General features: G+C 37.4%; 1 protein-coding gene across 5 annotated transcripts; it reads left to right on the top strand.

The window, feature by feature from the left end:
* The first annotated feature begins 84 nt into the window (after positions 1-84).
* LOC125073804 (transcriptional activator protein Pur-alpha) lies at positions 85-27,154 on the top strand. Of its 5 annotated transcripts, XR_007120069.1 has the most exons (10): positions 85-180; positions 9,209-9,256; positions 14,449-14,561; positions 19,786-19,950; positions 20,876-21,054; positions 21,569-21,692; positions 23,690-23,815; positions 24,423-24,476; positions 24,785-25,068; positions 25,539-27,154. XR_007120069.1 is itself a non-coding variant. In XM_047684860.1 (9 exons), the coding sequence occupies exons 1-9, from the start codon at positions 138-140 to the stop codon at positions 24,848-24,850; spliced, it is 900 nt and encodes a 299-aa protein (XP_047540816.1). In that variant the 5' UTR covers positions 85-137; the 3' UTR covers positions 24,851-27,154. The 5 variants fall into 5 exon arrangements, 4 of the variants coding, with proteins under 4 accessions (XP_047540816.1, XP_047540817.1, XP_047540814.1 ...); XM_047684860.1 differs by having other exon boundaries at positions 21,569-21,674; positions 24,785-27,154; XM_047684861.1 differs by having other exon boundaries at positions 24,818-27,154.
* Positions 27,155-27,674: the final 520 nt, after the last annotated feature.

Below are 27,674 nucleotides of genomic sequence, written 5' to 3'. Positions count from 1 at the left end.
TTTTTTTTTTATTATTTCATAATATGTACATCATAAAGAACCTAAGTTTGATGGCTTCGAAACCATAGACAATTTGACTTGTCCAAGAGGTTCCGAAAAGATCGGTGGATTGCCTGTAGATTTCGGTGTGGATTGAGATGTCGGATATCGGCAGCGGTGACGAGGGGATTTCTAGTCAGAGTACGTATTTATTTACAGCGGTGTAGCGTCTAAATCGCGTTTCGTTTCGCGCCGTTTCCGTTTATCGTCCTGAACGACATTTCGAGTCGTCGTAACGTTCGAAAGTAAATATCTCATTGTTCCCGTTTCAAAATGGCGAATTCGGGTCTGTTATTTCTCGGGCGTTGAGGCCTCGGTGGGTTTCTGGTGCGGGATATCGGTACGGTGGCGGGCGACGGCGCGGCGGCCCGCCCGGCTCGGTGCTAGCGCCGGCGGAGGTTGACGACCTATCGATTTTTTTGTCTGCGACCTCTCGTCGGCGGGCGGGCCGGTGTCTGGTGGCGGCGAAGGTGCAAGGGCGGCAGCTCGGCTCGGCGGAGGCGCCAGCGCGCTTGCACTGCGCGCCCGAAGCGGCGACTCCGCCGCGTCACCGTCAGCTGACGCGCCAGCACCATGGCAGGTCAGTGGCCGCGCTCCCGCAGGGAAAGCTCCCATATAAATCCACTGCCCTGCTATTCGTATCTATGTCTCCGCTGCATGGTCTCCGATACTCCTGTGGCTCAAACTTAATTTTGAAAAGCTTTACAAGATTACCTGTGTTGTGTTTCTTTGTTCCTACTTCAAGTGACAGTGTGATTAGTGTGAGGTAAAGTGTTCAGTGCTTTGTGTGCTAGTGACAGTGATGTTCAATGCAGTGATTACAAATCTTTATATACCATATTGTAATTTAACCATTCAATATTTGGAACAAAGGAATTACATTGGACAGTAAATTAATCTCTGCAGTGCTTTTGGTCACCAACATCATATTGATTAGATTTTGCAACATTAAATGTGACAGTTTAACAAGATTTTACACTTGACAAACCTGCTACTTGAAAGGAGAATTGAAGCATTGTCATAAAAAAGTAATATATCTTTTTGAAAGTTAATTATGAGGCACTATGGGATTCATTGTGTAAATGTTCTATTTGTATATTTACCTGTGAAGTAATTTGTGCAAGAATTCAAATACTACACAGTATTTTTCAAGATTGTTTTGCAGTTGTCTGTAAGTGCAGTGGTTGGCTGAGAAAAAGTGTTTTCTATAATGGAACGGGCCATTTCCAGAATACACACATTGTGGTAAATATTACAGAAGAATGATTCCATTCAAATAGAACTAACTCATTTTATTCATATGAAGAGAAACTAGTGCTATAAAATGATATTCACTGAAGCCATTTAACAAAGCCTTTGACATTTCTTTTATTTAAATATTAAAATTTAACTATTTTATCTCACACTGTCTCACAGCCTCTTATAGTTCTGCTGTAATTCATGCTTTATAAACCTTATATTGAAAATATTTTATATACAATACAATCATATAGACCGAAGTTGATTCAATCTTCACTGAAGCATCGAGTCTGAATACTAGAAGAATAATAAGACATCCTGTTGCATTTTATTCCGAGTAAATGACATGTTTGAATATATATTTTGAAAGGCAAGAAAGACCTTTAGAAAACTCAATTTGCTTACCTCGGAATAATTTAATACAATTGCATAACAATAAATAAATATTTCCTTGAAAGTCTTAAGTTCTTTTGTTAGTCAGCTCAGTTGTCACATTCTTTACAATTAATAGATTTGACAATTTTAGAGGAAGTATAAAATAAACTATGTACCTATGAATACAGAATGGTCTACTGACCTAACAACTTTTACTTTAAAATGTCAGATGGAGTCAGCTTACTTATAAGAAAAAAGTTAAATGGTAAATATAATGTTTTTTAAATATAAATATGATGGTATTGTATATGTAGCATGTAAACTTTTTTAATTCAATCATTCATTCATATATATCTCATAACATTAGATAGCATCCTTATTGGTAATCAATATCATACCAGTTTCTTATAATTGAAAATTTAACTGATGTGATTTATCTACATAACATCTTAGTTACCAAGGTTGGTGGCGCACTGGTGATATGAGGAATAGATAATATTTCTTACAGCACCAATGTCTATGACCACTAACTTTCATCGGACCCAATGGCCGTAATCCTAAAATTATTTTTTTATCAATGTTACAAAAACTTACAGTATTGCGACTTTAAAAATCAACAATCTGAACTGAATATAAATAATAATATATTAAGGACTTATATATACTCATTAATGAGAGGAAGGTGTTCCCAACGGAGAGTAGTATTGTCATAGGCATTCGATATACCATAAAGTGTTGATAATATACCATATACACCACTTAAAATGTTATTCATGCAAAAAATAACTAAAGATAACAGTTTATATGTGAACCAAAATTAGATTATAATATAAATATAAAACAAGCCATACTATCTATCTATGTACAAAAACTGGTAAAATTTCATAAGGAAACTAGATTGTATTGTGTTGTCAAAAGATAACAAAATTTCAACTCAATCCTCTTTGTTAAACTGGTTTAAAAGTCAGTTAAAAAAGGTCCTCTCACAGTAATAAGAAAATACTAGAAGAATGAAACATGTAATATTTTGTTTCACAACTTGTAAAAGTTAGTTGTGAATTTATTCATATTGGTTTTTAAACAGTTAATTAAAATCATTCATGATGCTAGTATATACTAGTTAGTGTTATTTTTCTAAGTTAAAAATCATTGATTTAACCATATAAATTAAACACTATTCTAAAAATTGTAATGCATATACCTATACTACAAGGAACAACTATAAGCTTGTGTGCAGGGTCCAAAAGTTCCTATTCAAAAGGGTCCAGAAAACATCCAAATGTTCTTGATTGTAACCTAAATGCCACATATTTTTTGTCTCCTAGTTCTTAGGTTTGCGCATGGTATTTTTGACATCCAAAAAATTAATGCAATGCTGCTCTCTCTTTGATTTGAAATACTTGAATTTCATAACCAAGTTCTGCAATTGAAGTCATACATTGATATGGTATCGATAGAATCTTATCTGATAAATTGTTATTTAAAATACAACAGACGTACAGTGGCACAATGTTCTAATTATTCTTTACAGAGTTAGGCTAAGCAACAGAACACAACAAAAATAAACATTATTAATACAACTACTAGTTGTCGTCCGCGGTTTCGCTCGCGTTTTACGGGTTGATCGTCAGGTATTAGGCATAAAAAAAGTTCAATCTTGCTTCAAACTAAATTTCATCAATTTCGCTTCAGTGGTTTGGCCGTGAAACAGATAGACAGAGTTACTTTCGCATTTGTAATATTATAGATTTAGCTTGCATAATATTTACTGCTTCTATTTCAATTGTTTAAGGAAGGCAAGGCAGACAAGGTGGGCTATATGAGTAACCCATTTAGAGGAGTGTGGACAAAGACCTACCAAAAATATTTAGAAATTCATTATTTTTTTGGCCACTGCTCATAACATTCGCGCTGTAAGAAATATAAACCATTACTTTCATCGCAACTGCGCCAGTAGCCGAGGGAACTAAGATGTTATGTCCCTTGTACCAGTAGTTACACTGGATCATTGCTGTTTGCCGGTAAAATATCTAATGAGCGGGTGGTTCCTACCCAAACTTGCTTGACTTGCACAAAGCCCTACACAAGGCCAAGATGTCCTTTTATTTTTGTAAAAAAATCGTTTTATCTTTCATAACTTTACACGGTTGCCTTACTCTTAAAACGATTTATTAAAAATGTTCATATAGAACTTGTCGTTTTTGAGATTGAATTGTTTTAACGACTCTTCAGCTTTATGTGTATAGATTTAGTGAGTATATTTGTTTGCATTTACCAGCCTATAATTAACAAGCAGACTGACGGATTACCTAATTATACTTGACAGGATCGATTGCAATGGTTCATTAACTTTAAGAAACTAAATATGGCAACACAAGAATTAACATTACGCAAGATAATCTATCAGAAGAAAGAACTCTTTTACTAGAACTGTTGCTAGGCAAATACCGCACACACATACATACATTTGTTTCCGATGTTCGCATTTAGGTGTAAAGTTGGTTTACGTTCGTGAATTCTATATTAGAGACAATTCCATCTTGAATTTTTTTATCGTCTGGAAAATTCCGGTTTTTTTATATTAGGTCATCAATTGTATGATGATGATTTTTTTTCTGCAATACTGTTTGTATCTTAGTTTTAAAGCAACTCGTCTTCTAAGATAAGTTTTGCCTAAAACAATCTTAATAACTCTTCCATATTGGTTAATATCATACAGGAATTATAATGAAAATGATCACACTATGCTAGCTTCTTTGTAAGCGAATTTATTGCACGTGCTGGGATCAATAAATTTTAAATATTCAATAATAACGATTAGACTTTCCTCACAAAGACAACTATGGAAAATGGATTTAGAATTATTATTCAAATTATATTCATACATTAACAATTAATACAGAAATGAATGTTTCTTTGTTCCGTAGGCATCGCGTATACTTTTCCTCGTTCAGTTCCAAGTAACTCTTTGTTCATCTGTGTTTTACACCTGCGTGAAAGTTTTTATAGTGGTAAAGGTTTAGTGGTTATTAAATTAAAACGAAATGTTGGCCATTTCGAAGTTTACGTATCTAAATCGCAATGATACGTTACTGTAAATTTAAAATATTTTCGTAATGGACTCGTAATTTTTGACCTATAGAACAATGTTTTTTGTATAACGTAATTAAATATGTATGTACAAATATTTTTTGTTAATCTATTGACTTTCAAATCCTTCTATTGCCATTTGGTTTGTAACACATCGGCTGGCTATTGTGAAACGGAACTATTCACGAAGCGCGAACTCGCTCCACCCATTGCGTCATGGTGTATTAACATGACTGTCATTCTATAAGGAGCCTTTTATATTAGTATTTAATCCTGTCCTTTGTTTAAGTCTGAGCTTTGTAACACTTTATACACTTTTCGTTTCCTTGTTATTTGATATACTTGTCCAGTACCCACTTTAAAATTATTAAATACATATCGACGAAACCTTTATAGCTATTGGTTATTTAAGGCAATATGAAAAAGAATAAGTATTCACTTATTTAATATAATTAGCCGGATTTCATTAAAAATAGGCGATACCTAAATGACGTCATTTTGTTCGTGCTTCAAGTAATTAATCAAGGAGAGACGTCGACATAATAATAAAATTCGTTCAATGAGAACGGTCCCTTCGCGAGCGCGGAACGAGCTGAGGTGGTGATTTCTCAAGAAAAAAATTATGGTTTCACTTTTTTTGCGCGTCTGGCTTGTGTCTGTGGCAGAATTATGTCTGCTGCCAATGACCAGCCTTGAACCACTTACATAACGACGCAATCTGACTCTCAGTCCACCTCAGTCGATTTATTTACCATTCTACGCGCTTGCAAATATTAGACAATCTTTTTTGGTTATTACGCTTGTATTATAGCTATTTGTGTTGCGTTATCTGTTGTAAACGCCTTCAAATATTTGGCCGGCCCGCTCCTCACGTTGAGCGTAGCTCACACTAATTGGATGTAACGGTCAATCTTCTATATGTTCGGTGATGATTCTCATAACGTGCTTTTGTTACCTACTTGCTTTACAACTGTTCCTACGTTATATTGAAGTAATTAAAACTATAAGTCCGTGAAACGTACTCGTTTTCCTTTTTCTTCGCAAGCTTTGTAGCGCGGGATGTCAAACAGTTTTCCTGCAATATATAATGGTATAAAAGTTTTCCATGTAAACGTTTATACCTCATAACATTATGTTAAAATGAAATCAGTTATTTATAAGCGTCATATAATAATAAGCTCGTTTGGCCTCGAAAAATTATATTCTTGGAAGAGATAGTTCCACATTCACTATAAGTGTTCTTATACTACATGCCTAGCTTTACGTCGCTGACCTAGAATTGTAATTCTTTTAATAGACACATTTTGGGATTTAGGTGAGCATGACGCACATCAAAAGATTTGGGCGTATTCATCGAAATTTATCATAAAAATATATAGAACGGAACAGTTATGCGATAGGCGGCATCACGGACCTTATCATAAGTGAAAAGTTAGTCTGACATGGAAAATACATAGTAGCTTCAGAAAACTGAACAGACAACTTGTTCGCGCCACAAGAACGTAATACGTGTAAAACATTGTGCAAGAAAATAATCGATACAAAAACTTGAAATATTAAAACCGATTGCCAACCACAACCGATACTGTGAAACACTTGGAATGCTTCTGCGTAACGTATTACATTGCTATTGTCTTAACGATTCATTATTTATTCTCCTGTGAGTCAAACTCCTCCATTGACCTGGTTGTCCTGATATGGTCCTGGTGCCGCTTCGACAGATTACGATGATGTAAGGGAGTGTATTAAACGTGTCTGCTTTTTAACAAATACTTTCTTTTTTATTATGCAGATTACGGCTATTATTAATTGACGCGTAAAGATTTATTCTGGGAAGGCGATTAAATATTACCTTATGATATCAGCCAGTCAAGTTGTATTTCTTAGTTCATTGGACAGTTGAGCTCGAGACAATTGGCTGACTATATCAGTTGAGGTGTACCTTAGCCGCTTTGTATACTGTCCTTGTCGCGTGCAATTCGAGTAGAAGCATTCGTCCGTGTACGGTCACACTCCAACTATTGCTCCGATTCGAACTGAAGTGTGTGTGCCGTATAGCCCGATTGTATTCAATTATATTATATAATATATTTATAATATCTTTAATGCAGGCACTTGACTAGGCGGTTTTGCTTAATTTGCACAGGTATGCCAAGATGTCTTCGTATTTACCGATAACTCTACAAAGAGTCAGAACTTTTCCCTGTACAGCAAGTATTTCTTTTAACTATTTCGCATGCATGTAGGCATTATGAGCTGTATACACACGCAATAGAGACAGAAATAGCGATGGTATTTCTTAGTAAACTAATGACAAAATATGTTATATATAATGAACAGTGATTTTGATTAACCAGGTTACTTTAATTTATTAACTTTTGATAAAAATGCACGAAAGATAAAGTAATTCGAAATAAAATTCGTAAGATGATTATTTTAAGTAATCTAAAATCAACAATTGCTTATTTGGGGGTGGAGTGTGTCGAAAATTGGCAAATCAGATAGCATATTCATTTATTAGACGTTTGGCAAGAAAACAAAATACCATTAATATTTGACGAATGCCAAAACGTTTTTCACAAAAGTATGATGATGTCCTTCTGACGGAATTTATCTACAGCGGACAATGTCGAGAGGGACGAGCTAACTCCGTAGGTCATATCAAGTGCACTAGTGTGGGCGTGAACACGGGTTGGAATGGGACTGCAAATCCGACAAGAGTCCCATGCTATCGGAAAGAGTTAAGGTGAAAACTAACGGCTTTACATATTTCCCTACGCTGTGTACAACATTGTGCATTCTTCCAACTCGAACAACCAGACTTCGGGCTGTTATTGAGATGTTTTTGTCAGAAAATCTTAATAACTTATCGGCCCAACCTGGAGTTTGAACCCAGGATATCCAGCCTTATGTCTAGCTAATAGAAAGCGAGGCAGCCAATAATTGATGTTTCTGTCGTCGCTTGGAATGTCGTTACAATCGAACGACACTTATTTGGTAAAAATGAACTTTTGGCTTAGCTTTTAATAGCTAAACGCAAAAAAATAAAATACGAACGACGGTAATCAGATTCATAATAGAAATCATAGTCTCTAATTAATTTGTAGATTGCTTTTAAAGATTTCATAAGATAAGATGTAAAATTATGAGATCGTTAATGTATGCGAGTGTCATTAAACAATGCCTTATTTATTACTTGGTTCAGACATAATAATAGTGTCTATCAGTGCTTTTGTAGTGTTATTATTTATGTTGTCCAGTTTATCTAACAAAGCGAACAAATAGCCTCGCGTGCTTGGGTATAATGTAAGTTAAGCAGGGCAGAGCTGCACACGCGGCCAGCGGGTCTCAATCGGGTGCATCGCTTTGCGTGCGAGCGTTACGAAAATTTGCCATGTTTTTTTTTATCTATTCGTTACAGACAACTTTACTTGATGTAAAATTTACATTTTCTACATGTAATCTAACATTAGAGGGTAATGTCTTACTACTTTCTACTCTATACTGACTAAAGCCTCGGTCGGAAGGGGTCGATACCGTGCGCTCACTAAGACTTTGTAGCGATACATAAAGTTTGTAAGGTAAATATAAAAGATTATGTTAAAGGCTGTCAGCCTTTTTTTCTGTGCAAGATATTGTCAATATGAAACTGAAACAGACGTCCTCATTGATAGACTTCTGTTACATACACTTCACTAATTTGTTATCTATCATCTGAACCATGTGTGAATTAAACCAAGCAAAATAAAACTTAAAGATTTTATTGTTATAATTTACTTATTCATCTTTTATAATGCTGCTTCATCTGCTCCGATTTCAATTTCAGAGCCTGCAGTTGACATTCTGCGTTCATCTCAAATCACGCTTATTCTGTTGTCGGGTTTACAAAGAAATATTTCTCACATATAATCTTTCTTTCACTCTGGTCACACACTGTCCACCACACGTGAGATTGGCTGAATATTTTATACTGCTTTTTGTATAGAAAATGATCCGCAATATTGCAATGACCTCTTTCATCTTGTATAACAAGATGAAAGAGACTTACTTTCATTGCTTGAAGACTTTTAATGTAGTAAGTGTTATGGTTATGTTTCCAGTAAATTCGAATCGCAAGCATATGATATAGATATTGCTTGATTTACTAACTGCGCTATATTGAGCAGTAACGGTTAGCAGTCAGTATTTACTGAAAAGTTGAAGAAACCAATGCAGCTATGATATTTTAATGCAAGATACAAGACCAAACATATTAGTCGACAAACTACTGATGTAGTCATTACAATCTAAAAAGGAATTGACTACAGATCTATTGAATGTTAAGTTTAAGATTTATGTGTGTTATACCTAATATATTTTATTAAATTATGTTTGTACATAAAAGCTACAATCGTTTTATTTAAACCTGCTTAGTATATATGTGTGTGTGTTTATTGTTTATTTATTATTTGCATATTTTTTCCAGAATATCATGGTCAAGGCATGGACGCGGGTGGGAATAATTTTGACTCCGGTAAGTACGATGGATTTTTATAATAATTGTTGATTTTTCTATGACCAGTTACCGGTGTCGCGATTTCTTCGAATTACGTCAATTTATAAACAAACAATCACAAGGTAAAACGTTTTTATATATTGTTCGATGTTTTAAAATAACGATTTTTTTAAGTTTGTTTCAATTCGATCAATGTTAAATTTTTTTAAGTAAGGAATGATTGTTAGTAGTGTTGATGTATAAATTAATTTTTGCACGTATTTTTTTTTCGATAGGTTCTTGTCTGTAATGTTTTATAAAAAATACCGGCTAAAAATGTAAGTTATTTTTCTCGTTAATGAAATATAATTTGCGTAGGAGAATACAAAATGATTTGATTTGCTCCAAAAAGGATATAAGAGATTTTACTCGACTTTCTCCTATAATGGAATTAATGCAAGACTGTGTCATGCTAAGTATCAAAGTCGTTTACATATATAAAGATAATTCAATGGAGATCATTTATGTACTTAACAAAATTTAATTTAATGTAAAATGAAATATAAAAAAATGTTCTAAATTGTATTGAGCAAATTCAATGATCGTTTTGAGTCGTGTACTTTAGGACATTCCAATTTTTTGTATTATTGAAGATTTTACTCAAATCTTCAATAATACAAAAAAATCTTGTCTTTGAGCCCACTCAGTATATTATACATATTAATTTAAAGTAGGGATACAATTGCAAATTAGCTCGTACAATAGATGTGCAGACCGATTCATAAATCCAAATCATATTTTAATAAATAAGGCATGTTATACACAAGATTATATATGACAAAAAAGCGTGGAGCTAATACTTGTTGAGTTTCAGGCAAGATATCTTTAATCGTATTTAATAGACATACCTTTGTACTGCGAATGTTGGAAAAGAGTAACTACTGAATTTCCTGTCGATTCTTCTGAGTAGAATCTACATTTCGAACGGGTCGTAGTTTTATATTTAATACAATTCTGTAAAATGACGATTTAAAAGAGCTTGCAAAAGCCTACTTGAATAAAGTGTCTTTTGGTACCTTTAAGGCACCTGGCTCGGTATGACGTAATCGTTAATATTACAAGCAACCGCAAACAACAAATAAGTTAGTTTTATACAAAAGTCTGTGTAGCAAGCGAACAGGAGTTTTTGGATTATTGTTGTATTTATAAGAGGTTTGCTCCCTGATCTTATCACTTGTGCTTAAACGCAAGGCATTTTTTTTGAGAAAACAAGCAAAATGCTAGATAATATCTTGACTTTAAAGTAAATATTAAGAAAAAACAACAACATACATGTCATACACATTAATTTGATATTAATAATCCTCGATAAAATTTTAAATTCTACGCTCATTAATTAAACACTAAATATTATTATACAAACATATTAAATATTTTTTTTATAAATAAAAGCAATTACGATTATGAAATTGCTACTAATGTTGAGTATTAGTAATGAATTGGCTCATTAAGATCATACATAAAGTAAATAAATTAGAAACTCGAAATATTTTATTAATATTCATTCAGAACAGGAAGTGACGCAACTTAATTGAGTTATATGGAGGCCTTTAAATTCAGCAAAAACGGTAAAATATTTATCAATAACGGCTAGAGGCAAAGATGTCTATCGTGTACCTATCAAATTTGTGTATACTTCTTTGTTCATGCCATCGGAGCGCAATTTCTTGTCTAATTGAAAAAAACAATAAGATAAATTAGTAGGTAGTAATATTCATTTGCATTTTTTTGTGAATTTTAATCCATAGTGGCCGCATATTAGTGTTTTTATGTTTTGTTTTGATTAAAGTATATTAAAAATATATTGGAAAATACTTTGAATGAAATAGCAATAAAGGTGCGGCACATTTATTCCGAAGCGTGTTGGAACTTTATTTAAAAGCGTTTTGTAGCGTGAACTCCAGCGGGCAGACTCGAATAGAGTGATGTATTAAATATGGTTTTCTTTAGGAATCATGACCGAGCGGTCAGGGAAAGATGTTACCGAAAGTTTAAAAGGAAAATGACAAGACACAAATATATGGATCATTTAATGGTTAGTGGTCATAGGCGTCCGTCACACGCGCATGCAGTCGGTCACGTGACTGTTGGAATTATATCATCATTATTCGCTTCTTACAACTGATCGTCCTTCCAATTTTAGAGTGAATAAACGTCACTCGAGATAAGACAGAAGATCATAAAAATAAACCTTGTATAAAGTACCGTAGGGCGACAGATTGTTAAAAGAAGATTTTCATATCCATAAAACGTATTAGCTAAAATTTAGAACTAGCAAGATTCGATTTGGTAACTTTTTATTTGGCGGTAGCTGGCTTTGTGTAAGCCCGTCTGGGTAGATACCACCCACTCATCAGATATTCTGCGATCAAACTGCTGTTCGATAAGTATTGCTATACTTACATTTAGTCTTGTTGTGTTCCGATTTGAACGGCGAATGAGCTATTGTAAATACAGGCACAAGGGACGTAACATCATAGCTTCCAAGGTTGGTTTTTGCGACGTAAGGAATGATTAATATACTTAAATGATGACTGATGGATGCATGACCGAAAAAATTCAAAAACTTCCACATATTTATCAATCAATTTTCGTAAACACGTCAGGCATAACATTATGCTGTATAGTGATCGTCTTCTAATGGACGTCATAAAGACGTTAGTAACGCTAAGCCATTCGGTAATTTTATAGTCTGTTAGGGGCGTTTCATTTTTACTGAAACTGATTACTTTGAAACTACAATTAATCATATACTGATGGTAGGCTTTTAATGCATGTTAGTTTTATGGATTAAAAGGTGTGTTTTGTCAACATGACTAGACAAATCAATGCAAATACAAAAAGAGGCAAATTGAATCGATAAATCGTCATGTAACGAATGCTACCAGGGAGTAGTGTAATGAATGACGACGCCTTGGAATTAGTAGATGTGGGCAAGGGAGGCAGCGGCGCGTGTCTGTCTGTAATGCATTGTAATGCCGTGTAATCGATCGCGATTTCTAATTACGGCTACTCCAGTTTCAACATCACTTGCTCGCTTCGGGTGATCGACTAACGATAAGACTTTATAAATTAAATAGACGATTTCATAAGTGAAAAACAAATGCCTCGACATTTATATAGTATATGATAAAAAGGCTTGGATTTAATGCTTGTTGACTTCCAGGCACGAGATATAACATACATATATAATTGTATTTAACTAACATGATTGTATTTTTAGATGTTGAAAAAGAATAACTACTGAATTTCTTGCCGTTTATTCTCGGTAGAATCTATATTCCAAACCGGTGGTAGCTTTACTTTAAATAGTTTGTTAAATGACGATTCAAAAGTAAAAGCCTACTTGTATAAAGTATATTTTGATTTGATTTTATTTCACGTTTGTGGAAACAGAAAAAAATTTACAATAGATAAGTAAAAGCCTGTGTTAATAACAATGACCCTACATACAAACATAGCCCTATAACTAATTATTATTACATTACAAATTCAATTATTCATTCCCATCGATGTGTAATGTCTGCGTATCAAATTTAACATTAAAACCATTTTAATTTGTACCTTTGATAAATATTAAGATATCCCCATTGGCTTTTAAATATGTAACAGGTTTCCACGAAATAACTCGATCGCGAATTTTAACATCAAGATAATAGTTTAAATTATAAATAAATACGAACGTTAACGAACTTTAGGCCAAAGACCCTGAGAAGGTATATCATTATTTGATGATTGTAAAAAAAACTATTGCCAAAAATGTACGATCGGAACGCAAAGAACAACTCGGACCTAAGAATAGCAGGCGATAGACACTCAACAGAAATGCTTTAATTTACTGAGAAATGTTTCTTGAAAAGCAATGGTGCAAACTACGAGTCATAAATCAGTTGACAAAAATCACATAATCCTAAGCCTAATTATCTAATGTTAATTAGTTCTCGCAAAATAAATGTAAACTATCAGCTGTCACGTGTATACGTGATTGTCAAATATGAAATTAATTACGTTATTTCGACATATCAAATTAAATTGGCCTTCAAGTTTTCACAATGTTCTTATTAGGAAATATTTTTTGCCGAATTATTTGGTTTTTTTTTTCCTAAATGATTTAAAGATTTGTTAGGTTGGTAGTTTTTATTAAAGTTTTTCGTCGATTATGAAATTGATTTCTGTATATAAATTTGGTTCGCCTGTTTTTGGTCGTATAACTTATTAATGACTTGGCCGATTGAGATCATGTTCATAGCAAGTATGCAGTGGCGTAGCTATCTATGTCGATATAACCAATGCGGTCTCATTGGTCTCCAAAAAGGCTTGTTAAGCCTAAATCCTACCTAACCATATCTTGCTTTGCATACTAGTCGTGGCTAGTATGCAAAACTAGGTAGGATCTGCTAGGTTATGTCATGGCAAAAAGACTCATATTCACAATATGGTTACTATCAAATAACAAAATCTATACTCGGTCAGCGCTGTAAGTTGAGTTATTAAAACGCATATAAAATTAATATAATATCTTACGAAAATCTTACGAATCGTAAAAGCAAGTACTTAGCTGAATCTACAGTTTCGGTATTGAGTCCAACAATGTGTCAATTAGCACATTTCCTAAGTTTTTTGAGACGGGTAAGGATATTCTTGATCCTGTTTTTGCAGATTGGTTTGGTCGAGACTAAAACAACATTTACGCTAAACTAGCTTCCTTGGATTACGTTATTTTGAAGGCTTACTATTTTCATCAATCAAACTTAGAGTGTTCGGTACCAAGTAATAGCAATATTGTGTAATTCATAATAAATTCAAGTATCACTTAAGTTTAGAAGATCTGTTGACTGAATCAATAATTAAGGTATATGTTGAACGATTACTTTGAGGCAAGACAAGAGCCAGACCGGTATCAGGTCCAAAGATCCGCAAAGTGTCTTAAATGATATGAGCTGTGTTATGTGAATTTCAAATTTAATTTACCCTGAATAGTTCAATTGCATACGGCACAAAAGAAAGTCGAAAGTTAGATCCTACTACCTTGAGTTAAGTGTTCCCTCTTTAGACACAGTACGCTTAACTGGAGTCTGAACGAATATTAGTAAATTATTGAAAACGAAAATTAATAGTACTTTTCTAATATATATACATATGACAAGAAAAACATTTATTTTTGTGTTCAGGTCAACAGCCACAGGAGCAGGAGTTGGCGACAAAAATGTTGCAGATACAGTCAAAGAGATTTTATCTCGACGTGAAGCAGAATCGTCGCGGACGGTTTATCAAAGTTGCAGAGGTAAGTTACTGGTATGATAGTATTATTTAATTGTAATATTTTGTATTCATATGTATAACAGTTTATTTAGAAGTACGACTTCTCATCTAAATTTTTTAAACTACATTTAAGGTAACAAACAATATACGCAAAAATAAATACAATAAGTATACAGCATGATAGAAATGCTTTTTGGGTTTGGCTGTTTTTTGTTAAAATTGGTTGGTTTTCCACTAAAACCTTACTTGTCTCGTACTAGACCCACGTTTCGAGATGATACGGCTCTATTCTATTCCGCCGGAAATCACACGGCACATTATAACTACGTAACATATGCAAAAACAATACAGTTGGACTTTGGATTAATAACTTTAAAACTAATCCTTCTATCGTCGTATTATTATGGTACATTTTAGTTGTAATTTTTCACGTCGGATGTATGTGATAACAGTATCCATTTGACATTATCTCGTAGAGTTTTTTCTGAAGTACCTAAACGTTAGCAAATGTGAATTCTATTAAAGTTTTAAATTCAATCTGCGTATTGTTTATTACTTGTATGCAAAACGAGTCTCGGTTCAATTTCGGTCATGGCTGATCATGAATACTAGCGGACTGTGCCAAATAATGTGGACTCTCTATTCCTCTGTTTTGTTAATCCGATGAGACGGTAATCCCACGACCGAAGTGAGATCCAACTTGTTTATGAGCTCTTCGGGGCACAATAATGTAGCAAATTTTATTGTAAATTCGAAAGTAACTCTGTCTGTTACGCTTTCACGGCCAAACCACTATAGGGATTTTGATAAAATTTGGTCTGAGTTAAGCTTGAACCCCAAGGAAAGTGTAGACTATTTTTTTTCTACCTAACACCTGACGACCAAAACTCTAAAACAAGAGTGATGCTGCGGGCGATGACTAGTCATCAAATAACTCTGGAAATTTATAAATCGACAACCGCTCCGTACATACATATATATAATCTGTATCGTGGACTTACACACATTAATTTTAAAGTTGCATAAAATTTTAAAGTATATTAGCAGAAGGCCTTGGAGGTTTCGGTGTCGCAATTTTATAAAGATCGTGCGCTATAATTTTTAAATTGATCGCTTTTAACAAATTTAAGTGAGAATGCGGTCATGGGCTTCTCTTTCTATGACGTTATTTTAATTTGTCCGAACGAAATTATTTTGTGTTGTTGCAAGCTCCGCGACAAGTCTTTGGTTTTTTTTGCCGTTTTGCTAGCTAGAGGTATTGAATAAGGTTTTAATTGAAAATAATCGTCATAATATCATTATTATTACTATATATAGTATTTTTGTATTAGAATATTCCATACCCTATAGAAGAGGTCTTTATTGGCATATTAGCATATATTTTTCTGATTCATTTTCTTTTTTGTAAAGTAAGAGAAACAACAGCTTATAAATGTCCCACTGCTGGGCAAAAGTAGTTTCTCTTGAGGAGAGGGTTTTGTGATTATTTCGTTACGTTACTTCAACACTACATAATTTCTTCCGAAAAATGCAGGTTTCCTGACTATGTTTTTCCTCGCCTTCGCTCGCTGGTGAAATCAATTATAAAACACAAATTAAGTACACGAATAGGAAGTGGTGCTGTTCCTGCATTTAATCCGCATTCTTCGGTTCGGTTTCGGTTATAAGTATTCTGACTTTAGGGCAGATTCGGCTGCGTTTTTGTGCTATACACTTATATTATATGAGGCTATTAGGGGCAACGGGCAGTTAAATTTCCTTAAAAACGGGGAACGTATTCCCTTGTTGCTGCAAATGTTCATGGGCGGCGGTAATCACTTAACAGCGGATGACTCGCGTCCTCGTGTGCTCGTGCGGCACAAGGGACATGTATCTTAGGCTCTAAGGTTGAATGCACATTAACGGTGTATGAATTAGTTAATACTTCTACAGTAATAGTGACTACATGTGTGGCGGTGACGTTCCAACAAGTAGTCTATTAAACAGTAAAAGTAAAATTAGGTTCTGTTTTTTGTAATATTTTTCGTGATTTTCGCTTCGCGCGACGTTTTTGAATTGACCATGATCTGATTGAAGACTATATTTGTTGTAGAAGTTTAGATCTGTCCAGCGGATAAAAAATCAAAATACATTTTTTAATCTCCTTAAAAATATACAGTAAGCTTCGATCGCTCGTTAGTCTTAGAGACTTATTTTTTTTTATTATCATTACATATAAAGTCAATAACAAATAGAACGGTATTAAATATAATTCAAATAATTTATCGTTGAGTCTTGTAAACATTGCGTTTATCTAGTCGATGTATCCGATTGAATAGAAATGTGAAGCTCAACCGAAGGACGCGAGTTCTAGTCCAATTGATTATTATAAGTTATCTCGTGCTCGGCGTTGAAGAGAAACATTTCAGGACACCTGTATGTCGGATGTAAATCTTACACATGATTTTTTACCAACCCGCATGTTGGTATATCCTCCAAGAAGATGAGCCCTCTTAGCCCAACCGTGAAAATGAGGCATTGTTATTTTGGCATTTTTTCACTTCCTATTTCCATAATATAATACTGTGTGTAAATACTTAATAACTTTTTTGCCAATAAAAGAACATAGTAAGCAGAGACTATGGTCCTGGTATGCAGGAAATTGGAGGAACGCCATTGTTGTTTTATTCTTTTGTAACGTCGAGAAATGAAAAACTGCTGCAGAGCTCCGTAGACATTTTGATTTACATCACGGCGTTGACGGTATATTGTGAAATGGAAATCAGCATCAACAATTTCACAATTTATTAAAAAAAAGTTCTCAGAAACTAGTTATGACTGCTCGTCCGCGTCTCGTATGTGTTGCTATAAAGAAGATCTAAATTAAAAATAGTCTCTTATAACAGGTTGGTCTTAATTTATATTACAGTCATATCAATTTACGAAGTTTGCAACTGATGTTACGTAAAAGATAACGCACATTGATGCAACGATATCCAGATAACTAAACGGTCGGTACAATGTCATAATCGTTCGTTATCTGTTTTACGCTCAGTCGGTGTTTTTTTAAATTAATTATAATAACTAGGCGTGGCTAATGGACCATCTGATGGAAAGTGTCACCGTTGCCAATAGACATCTACGCTGTGAGAATAACCATCCGTAACAAATACAATTTGCCATTCGTGGTACCTACACGGGGTGGAAATGCACACTTTGCCTCGCATCGAGTAAATAATTTGTTAGTGTTACACGGTTGGCAGGAGGCTACTAATGCGTCGCAGGATTCAAATTTAACGGGGATATTACATTAGTAGCCCAATAGTTAGAGATTATAGATTAGCTTAAGATTTTAAATTTTGAAAAAGAGTAACTACGGAGTTTCTTGCCGGTTCTTCTCGGTAGAATCTACATTCCGAACCGTTGGTAGCTTCACTAAATATAGTTTGTAAAATGGCGATTTAAAAGAGCATGTAGAAGTCTACTTGAATAAAGTATATTTTGATTTTGATAACATTCGGGCTAGTAGTAGTTATACTTCATCTCGTTCGGCGTTGAAATATAACGTCGTAAGGAAACCTGTGTCAGGTGAAAATCTGTCAAATGTGGATCGACCCGTGTCGGAGCTGCGCGGCGGGAGCTTCAAACCTCCTCCTCAAAACAGAAGAGGCCACTTAGTGATATTGCAATTGCAAGTTCAGTCAATTGTCTCAATTTCGTACAATATAACTGACCTATTTCCGTTACATTGTGATTTAACTTCACGTCAGTGAAATCTATACTCCGTACATATAAATACAATTGAAATGTCTGTCTGTGGATTTATACCAACTATTTTTGTTTTTGGTTTGTATGTATAGTCTATTTTAATGGCAGAAAGGCGAGACAAAAATAAAGGCTACTTTGATTGACGTTTTTCTTCTAGCTCTGCTGTATTATATGTGTTTTTATTTATAATAATCCACTTCACTAATTATATTCACTTTAATTTTAATTTAAAATTACCGACTGCAACTTTGCTGAGATTCAAAACGACAGTTTTTCACGGACCCGTAGTGAATACCGTAGATTATTTTAGATTCGACCAATGATGTCATGTCAAATCGAGGTTAAAGTTGTTTATTTATTTGAACCTACAATTCGTACTATCGGAAGTCGGTTATTTTCTGCATTTTTCAACATACCTAATCGGAGTTGTTACACCTCCAATAATATTATAACATTTTAAATTATTTTATTATTATTTTTCAATATTACGTACAAATTCAAAGCGAGTAAAACTATAGGGCACAATTAGTCATAATTTAATTTGGGTTTTTGAACAATTTAACTATTGTAATTAGCGGAACCGTTTGATCGTGACCCTCTCTAATGTCACTATTATGTAGGTACTACTGACAAATAGGCGACCAATCAAAACACGATGTGCTTATTGCCTAGTGTTGCCACTATTGATAATTTAGTTATGGCTGTTTATATTTCATCACTGAATGTGTCCAGTGCATTTATAATTAATTGTGATTGGTCAGTGACGTTGTGTGAAATTCTGGCAATTGACTAAACACGGCATTTTAATATCTGGATAACATTAATAACATTCATACTGTATGTTATTTCAACGATTGGTAAAATTGTATACAATTGCAACATTACTAGTTAAATTTTATGCTGTAGTTTTGACAGTAATCGTTAATAAATATGATCTTTGTATTTGCGTCGAGTGCCGTGTCGTAGCCGTACCTTCATTTTACAGTATACGACGAATTATGTGTATAATATAAATATTATTTAGAAAGAAAGAAGGAAAAGTTTATTTAGGAACCGGCAATAGAAAAAAGAAAAAAAAAAAACAAATATATCTATTGGGTAAGCAATGTCAGCAATCGCGTGTACCATTCAGCTTCCAAATTGGGTTCCAAAACCCAACGCTGATTTTCCATAGTACCCTGAGATGCTGTGGCGGACTGTAACAGTGTTCTGTGCTACTTTAAATACTTAAACATAAAATAACAAAAGTGATATTTAAATATTAAATAGGTATACAAAATAATAACAGTAATATTTACTAACTTTTTGCTCGCGAATTAATTTCGGCTGAAATTTGCTAATATAAAAAGCATATAATCAGTCTCCAGCACTTAAACGATTTCAAATCAAATCGGTTTGATATTCATCCATAAACCTATAATCGCGCTTATAATGTAAGTGTAGGTAGTTGAAAAAATTGTCATGTTACAATAACTGATTATTTTTTTGTTGTAATGAAGATCGGCGCAGACGGGCGCCGCAGTCAGATCTTCCTGGCGATGTCGACGGCGGCGGAGTTCCGCGACCACTTGTCCAGTTTCAGCGATTTCTACTCGTCACTCGGGCCGCCCAACCCCGAGAGCGTGCCCGACGACGGCAAGCTCAAGTCTGAGATGATGCTCAAGGTAAGAGTTGAGATAAATAGTCGAGACATAAGATTTTAAATATTCTTGGTTTTCGTTAATCATTACATAGATAGCAAGCAAGCAATATATAAAGCAAGGTCGCTTACCGCTGTCTGTCCCTGTGTTGTTCGATGCGTTTCTTTTAATAGATAGAGTGATTCAAGGAAAGGTTAGGAAGGATTATATATATTTATTTATGCGCAATATAGTAGAGAAACAGTAATCATTTTGTAGGTTTGTAATGTGATGTCGTAAATAAACACTTTTTTTTGCAAACGCTAGGTGAACACTACGAGATAGGTTAAAATATCTACAGTGTTGTAGATATTTTGTACACCTTAAAAAGGTCTACAAAAAAGTCCGCGATGGTATATGTCTATCTCTTAGGGATAACCTACAATAACCATTTATTATCCTTTACTTTTTACGAGAAATAATGGATTATTTTCGAAGCGATATTAAGCTATACAGCATTAATCCTTATCCAATGAAATACCTTAAATACATTGTGCTTTTAATATAGATCTATATGGCCATTTACAGCATGTTATTTAAATGAATATTTTCGAAGATATTACAGATTTAAAACGCAGGGACATAGCGGATGTCTTGTTACTGTAAAACTGTGAACGTTGTATATAAAGTCATACTGTAGCATATTCAGTACCAGCCTTGCTCCCGTGCGAAACCGGTGCGGGTCGCTAGCTAGTTGTATCAACACTAAAATATAAGTCGATTTAAAAAAGCCTCCTATTTAAAAATGTCGGATGGTTACTAGTATTAAATATGTTGCAAGATTATTAAGATATGTAGGCGTATATATGTACTAACAGACAATTTTTTGGTGCAAGTTAAGACTTATGAATTGGGAAAGAGTTAACAAAAAAAAAATTCCATCTCCACGTTTAACGCGTGGCGCCCGCAGGACAACCGGCGGTACTACCTGGACCTGAAGGAGAACTCCCGCGGGCGCTTCCTGCGCGTGTCGCAGACCATCACGCGCGGCGGGCCGCGCTCGCAGGTGGCGCTGCCGGCGCAGGGCATGATCGAGTTCCGCGACGCGCTCACCGACCTGCTCGACGACTTCGGCACCGACGACGGCGGGTCCGACATTATTGCTCACCCTCGCCGCGCACCTGCGCGAGCGACTCGCTTCCGTTCCCACTGGGGCACTTGTGCTCCGCTGTACATGTGCCGTATCCTTATCTTTCCTTTTGCACGGGGACTATGACGGCCGCTTCCTCTGTTCTCAACCCCACACCGCACACACTGCAGACACGACGAGAAACAAATAACTATTTACTATTTTATATCATGTCATCGCTCTGCATTTGCTGATAATAAGTCTTTATATCCGACACAAAATAACTTACACGGCTTTCGATAGCAAAGTCATATCTAAAACTTAATTATGAATTATACATATACATAAGTGGTAGACATTATTGCAAATATTTTTAGAAACTAAACAATTGACATGGAAGGCCTTTATAATCAGCTGGGAAACATTTTCCGAAACAGCGAAGTGCGATCGTTCAATATATTAATGAGATCTGTCGGTCTGTACGTCGACCCGTTGAATGTATATCGCGAGTGTAAACGAGTGTGTATTGATCAGATTCAAGGGCGAGTTGCCCGAGGGGCGCCACCTGCGCGTCGACAACAAGAACTTCTACTTCGACATCGGGCAGAACAACCGTGGCATCTACATGAAAGTCAGCGAGGTGGTACCATCGTTGCAAGTAATTGTGATACGCCACAACATTCACTATTGCATGACATTACAGTTAACCATTTCGTGACCATTTTAGTTCTCCCCGCATGATCTGAGTTGCCATCTTGAATTATTCGAAGATGTTTGTATGTTTGTTTGAAAGTTTATTTCTTTTAAAATTAGATTTTATTTTATGATAAATTTAATCTGGTTACCGTAACGTTTTCCTTGTAATTCGTTTCTGTGTTGATTTAGACAATTACCTTTTGAACTTTTGTTGAATATTTATAAAATGGTTTGCCTTCTACAATATTAAAAATTCGACACGTGTATGCGACTGACATTTTGTACGCTACTATATTTGTAATTATCAAAAAACAAGTAATGATAACTTAGAAGTTTAATAATTTATTTAGTTTAAAAAATGTAGGTCCAATAATAAATAATTCACCTAATGATACAACCACCACCGGCCATAGGCATGGGTCATTCATTAATCATCCCTTATATCGTCAATACACCACCTACCTTGAGAACTATGATGTTCCTTGTGACCAGTGATACTGGCTCACTCACCCGTCAAACCGGGATACAACAATACTCATCATCTTCCGCCCTTAACCCAATTTTATTTGTGGTCGGCGCAGCATGTCTTCTTCCATACTTCTGTGTCTGACGTCACGTCACAAGTAACAACAATACTAAGTGTCGCTATTTGGCCTCAGAATATAGGTGGTGAGCGGTACCTACCCCCACATATAACAGGCACAGACAAAACAGTTGAGTTACCCTTTCGTCAGTATCCTAGGTCTGTTATCTCACTGGGTGAACTCGTCCTTACAAAGCGCTGCACGTAATTAATAGTCAGTGCTCAGGGCGTCAAATGCCATCAATCATTGTTTTTGTCGCGTGCCGTGATATCGACGATCGCTTCGATCGCCTCAAGCAGACGATCAATGTTCTCATCGATCGAAACGATAGACATCTTACTTGGTGGTAGGGCTTTGTGCAAGCCCGTCTGGGTAAGTACCACCCACATACCACATCAGATATTCTACCGCCAAACAACAGTACTCAGTATTGTTGTGTTTCGGCTAGAAGGGTGAGTGAGCCAGTGTAATCACAGGCATAAGGGACATAACATCTTAGTTCCCGAGATTGGTGGTGCATAGGTGATGTAAGGAAGGTTAATATGTCTTACAGGGCCTTTGTCTATGGGCGGTGGTGACCACTTACTATCAGGTGGTCCATATGCTCGTCCGCCAACTAATGCCATAAAAAAAAGACATATTTTTTTTCTCTTTATTTTGACACAAACAGTCATATATACGAAAACTTTGATAACTGCACACTGTGGTATAGCGACCGGATTGATGGAAAACCAAAATATATACATACGAGTAGATGGTGCATTTATTCGGTGATTATTTATTCAATGCAATAAATTAGTTCAATGTCATTAGCGGATAACGCTTTTTTTGTTAATTAAAAAATAGTTGCGTACAATTTTATTTTTATTAGCTTGAACTCTCTAGTTTTTTTTTTATGATATATTAATTATTACGTCGATGATGTGATGCGAGTGATTGAATTATTGTAATTCTCACACACTAAATAAAACTATTTTTGATTATTCTTGTATTGAGTAAAGTTTGTGTCGAAATAACTTGGTCGTAATTCGATCGTCGCATTATTTCTTCATAATTTTGGTAAAATGTGAGCAGCCCTCGAACATCCCACCGATGGACTAAGAAGATTTATCCCACTGCGCTGCAACATTCTGTATTTACCGTTTCTTGGCATTTTTTTACAATCCTCTCAGCAGTATCATCTGATACGTTCAGGTTTCCAAGCGATGCTTCCCCTCGCAGATATATTACAGACACAAATCAAGCACATGAGGAGGGGGGGGGGGCACTTGGCCGCGTCTAATCTCATTAAGATTAACGTGCTTAAGATTAACGTTAAGATTAACGTGCTTAGTGTACCGCGACATGTTGTGTTGACGAGTGCGTCGGTCCGCAGGTCAAGAGCAACTTCCGCACCGCCATCACGGTCCCCGAGAAGTGTTGGACGCGCTTCCGGGACATCCTCGCCGACTACTGCGACAAGATGAACCGCGCGCACGCAGAGCCCGCCGACCACCACCAGGTGACCACCCGCGACCGCTCGCCGTCCTAGTGGCGGCGATACGTTAGTGATCCTAATCATATTGTAGAAATAGACTAAGGAAAATGTAACTAGTGGCAGACGAGCACCAAACCGACCGGCCACCAAAAACGTTACGTGCCCTGTGCCCGGGATTCAGTAATCACAGGAACGTATTACGTAACGTTCACAGTGAACTCTTTCACTCACTCGTCGAATTGGAATCCGAATATACGAAGAAATATTTATTATGTTATAGATATTTTAAAAGTAGACTAAAAATGAGAAAAGTTGCACAGGACAGCTACAGTCTACTGGACCTATTTAGGAGGCTTTTTTTTAATAGCGTAGGCAGGAGGAATCCCAAATGGGTCGCCTGGTAGTAAACGGTCACCGCTGCCAGTAGACATCGGCATTTTTATCGATTCCTTCCATCGCCAGTGCGCCACCGACCTCGCTCACTGGGGCTCGGTGGCTCAATTCTTCTTCGAATCGTAAAACAGTAATCCTAAGTACCGCTGCTCGGCGGTAGAATGTCCGACCTACCCAGCCCTTAGACCTAAGGGTGCCCGAGAGGCCGCGAGTAACACGCATCTCCGTAACGTTGCAGCCCGGCGCCGCGCCGCCCGCCGCGCGCGCCGCCAGCGCGCAGCCCGCACGCGACGTACGTACGCACGCACACGCACACGCACCCACACACACACACGCGCGGCGGGTTCGAGTCCCGCAGCCGCCGCACTCCCGACCTGTGATGTGACACGTGGGAGATTCCATGGAGCTTGCTAGTTTTTTTTTTATACAATAATTAATGTGACATTTAAATCAAGCTTTCGACTGTAAAGTTCAAATCGACTGGATCGATAAATTAGTGGTATTTTCTTAATTTCATCTTACATAGACCCAATTGTTCACGTGACATATAATCAGGCAGCCATGTCGTTCCCCGAAAGTGACCTTGAGATACTGTTTCAGACTAACGCTCCCGTGGCGTCCCTCTGCCCGCAGGAGGCGTTCTCGGGCAGCGCGCCTCGGATTTGATGCGTCCCGCAGTGACGCTACCCCACTGTACATAGCCTGCCCTACACGTACGGCCCGCGGGCCCCGCGGGCCCCCCGGCCCCGCCCCTAGCTCCGCCGCGACCGCCTCGCCCGCTCAGTAGTCGGTCCGTCTGTCGCTCCGTCCGGGTGCTTACAAGCGTGTGACTCCCGCGCCGCTCGCCCCGGCCGGCCCGGCGGGCGGCGCGATCGAATCTTTAGGTAAGTAGCGCACTGCTGTGATATACTCGTAGGCGAGCGGGGCAGCCGCGGTCGCGCAGGCGACGCCTCTCGACCTCGGGCTTAGAGAGAATTTAGACTCGTGAAATCGATTAACGCTTCCCAGAGACGGAAATGTCTATAAATATTTTGGAAAAAATTGTTTGAAATTCAAAATTTCGAGTAGTCGTTCCTACGCGACGAACGCCGACGACGCGAGGCCGGAGCTGCTGGCGCGCCCCGCGGCTGCCCCGTCGGGTAGGTTAAGTGGCGCTTGTAAGCACCCCCGGCGCTGGAACTGCCGCGCCTTCAAGTCGATAAGTCGGCTCAATGGTTTCATCACATTCGGAACTCTCGACCGTGCGTAGCCCGAGGACCCTAGGCTTAGGAGCGCTTACTGAAATTAGATTTTAAGATGTATCGTCAGGGACGACCTAGCGAGTTATTTCTGAGATCTCATCGACGGATCGCAGGAATGATCCGCTAGCGGACCAGTGAGTAGTTCCAGAGCAAGCGAGCGGCAGGCGAGTGTGCGTGTGTATATATATGTGTGCGAGTGCGTGCGTGTGCGCGTGCGGGCCCCTCACGAAATGCATTTTGTTTACTCGTCGGAATCGTCGCATCACTCCCCGAGACTTCGCCGTCTTCAGCTTCTCGCTCGGACGAGGCGGACTCGTCTCGACTTTTTGTACACCTCTCGAATTAGTAATAAAAAAATATACAAAACCACAGCAAAAAAAGGTCTAGGCCGTTAAGTGTTTTACGATAAGTAGGTACGTAGCCGTCTACGACTCGAGTCAGTCTAGGGACAGACTCGTCACTTTACGTCACTAATACACTAAGGTCGTCGTCGTTAAGTTCCCGCGCTTCGCTTCGTACAGCCTCCGCTGGCCGACCTCGTCACACATCGATATAGGTTATAGCGCGGTGTAAATATAGCGCGTCGCCCGGGGCGCCCCGCACCCCGCGCCCCGCGCCCCCCGCGCCTTCGTTCCTCAGTGAATATTACTTATGAAATGTATATTTATTTTAGCAATAGTCGTACTCGATCATCGAAATACTGAGTACCGTGTTACGATACTTGAAGTACACCTCGAGAGAGATATATCATTGTTTTTGTATAGATACTCTGTCCCGGTAGCAGCTACTATGTACTAGGTTGCCTAGGTTACTCGCTCCGTGAGGCCGTAGAGATGATTATATTTTCGGTATGTTTTTTTAATCTGTGACTTCAGAGGATCGCGATACGTGTTGTTTTAACTCCCATTCCGAGATTTTTTCGACGGCATCGTGAGCGTTAAGGCGGAGATGCGTATGGCGTATCGCCGTAGTCGACTCGGCGGACGAACCCGGCGACGGTCCCGAGCCGGTGCCGTCCGAAACGGTCCCCGATTAGGTTAATTTACAGTACATTTTCCCTCGACCCCTAAAATAGAGTTGAATAAGTTGGTGACGTCCGATAACGTTAAAATATAGAAAAAAGTAAAAAATACATATTTAAATCACTTCTCTATACGAATAAATAATAGTCTATCCGGAGCCGGAGCGGCGCGTCGTGTATCGTAAGTTAGGGTAGAGGCGCCGACTGCGACGCCGTCCGGTGTTCGTATCGCTCGTCTGTACTCAGGGATACTGGCTTAATTTTAACAACAATTTATGGTACAAAATGTAATTTTAGTTCCATAGACGTTTAAGATTTACAGAGTTTATATTTAGAGAAGATCGAGCGATCGCCGTCGGCCGAGGCGAGAGTCTGACCGACGCGTCGGTCGATCGGATATAATTATGAATAATATATGTACGAGGATATGAGATGTTTAACTTAAAGTTAATGTTAAAATAGTATCTACGTCGTGAAGCTAGTTAACGCGTGAGTCAAATACGTCGGCGACGGGCAGCAGTGTGCGTGGTGGGTGACGCTCGGGAACTGTTCTGTGGCCGGCGCCGAGTGCTCGAAGCTGCCTCCTGTGATACCTCGTCTCGTCTCTTACTCGCATCGCTTTACTGGGAACTGGTTCTCGCGAGATCTCCGCGGAGATGGAGCTAGAGGGATCCGTGGAGATGAAATGAGCCTTTTAATTGAGAAACGACTTTTTAAACTTAATTTTAATGTAATTATTTTGTGTCGTACCGCTAACTGTATCTTCCTTTACAAATATTCTCATTTTACACTTTCATTAACAGATATATTTTAATAAGGCCTCATTCTCTGAACAAATACATCTCGACGAACTCTTACTCAGATGAGACCGGACACCGAGATCTCGCTTGATCCACTTCTAATAATTCATTGCGGCTCGCAAAGTCTACGTCCTCATTTACGTCCCCAAATCGTTTTCCAACGGCTCAGCACTGCCACCGACGACCTCTTCGAGACAGAACGTGGTCGACGATCACGTACCATACATTCTATTGACAGATAATGTTAATACGTTTCAATTTAATTTGTGCGCTCGAAATAGTGCAGCCCCAAATAAATGTAGCTCTCTGCTAAAGAGTCGCTGTAGATCTGTGCGAATGGATCGTAGTCGCCCTAGCCCCTAGCACGAGACTCTGCGAGCCGCCGCCAGCCGGCGGGTGTGTGTGAAGTGATAGTCAATTATTATAAT

Source organism: Vanessa atalanta, chromosome 25, assembly GCF_905147765.1.
Source record: "Vanessa atalanta chromosome 25, ilVanAtal1.2, whole genome shotgun sequence".
Lineage (NCBI taxonomy): Eukaryota > Metazoa > Arthropoda > Insecta > Lepidoptera > Nymphalidae > Vanessa > Vanessa atalanta.
This window is presented reverse-complemented; position numbering and strand designations above follow the sequence as displayed.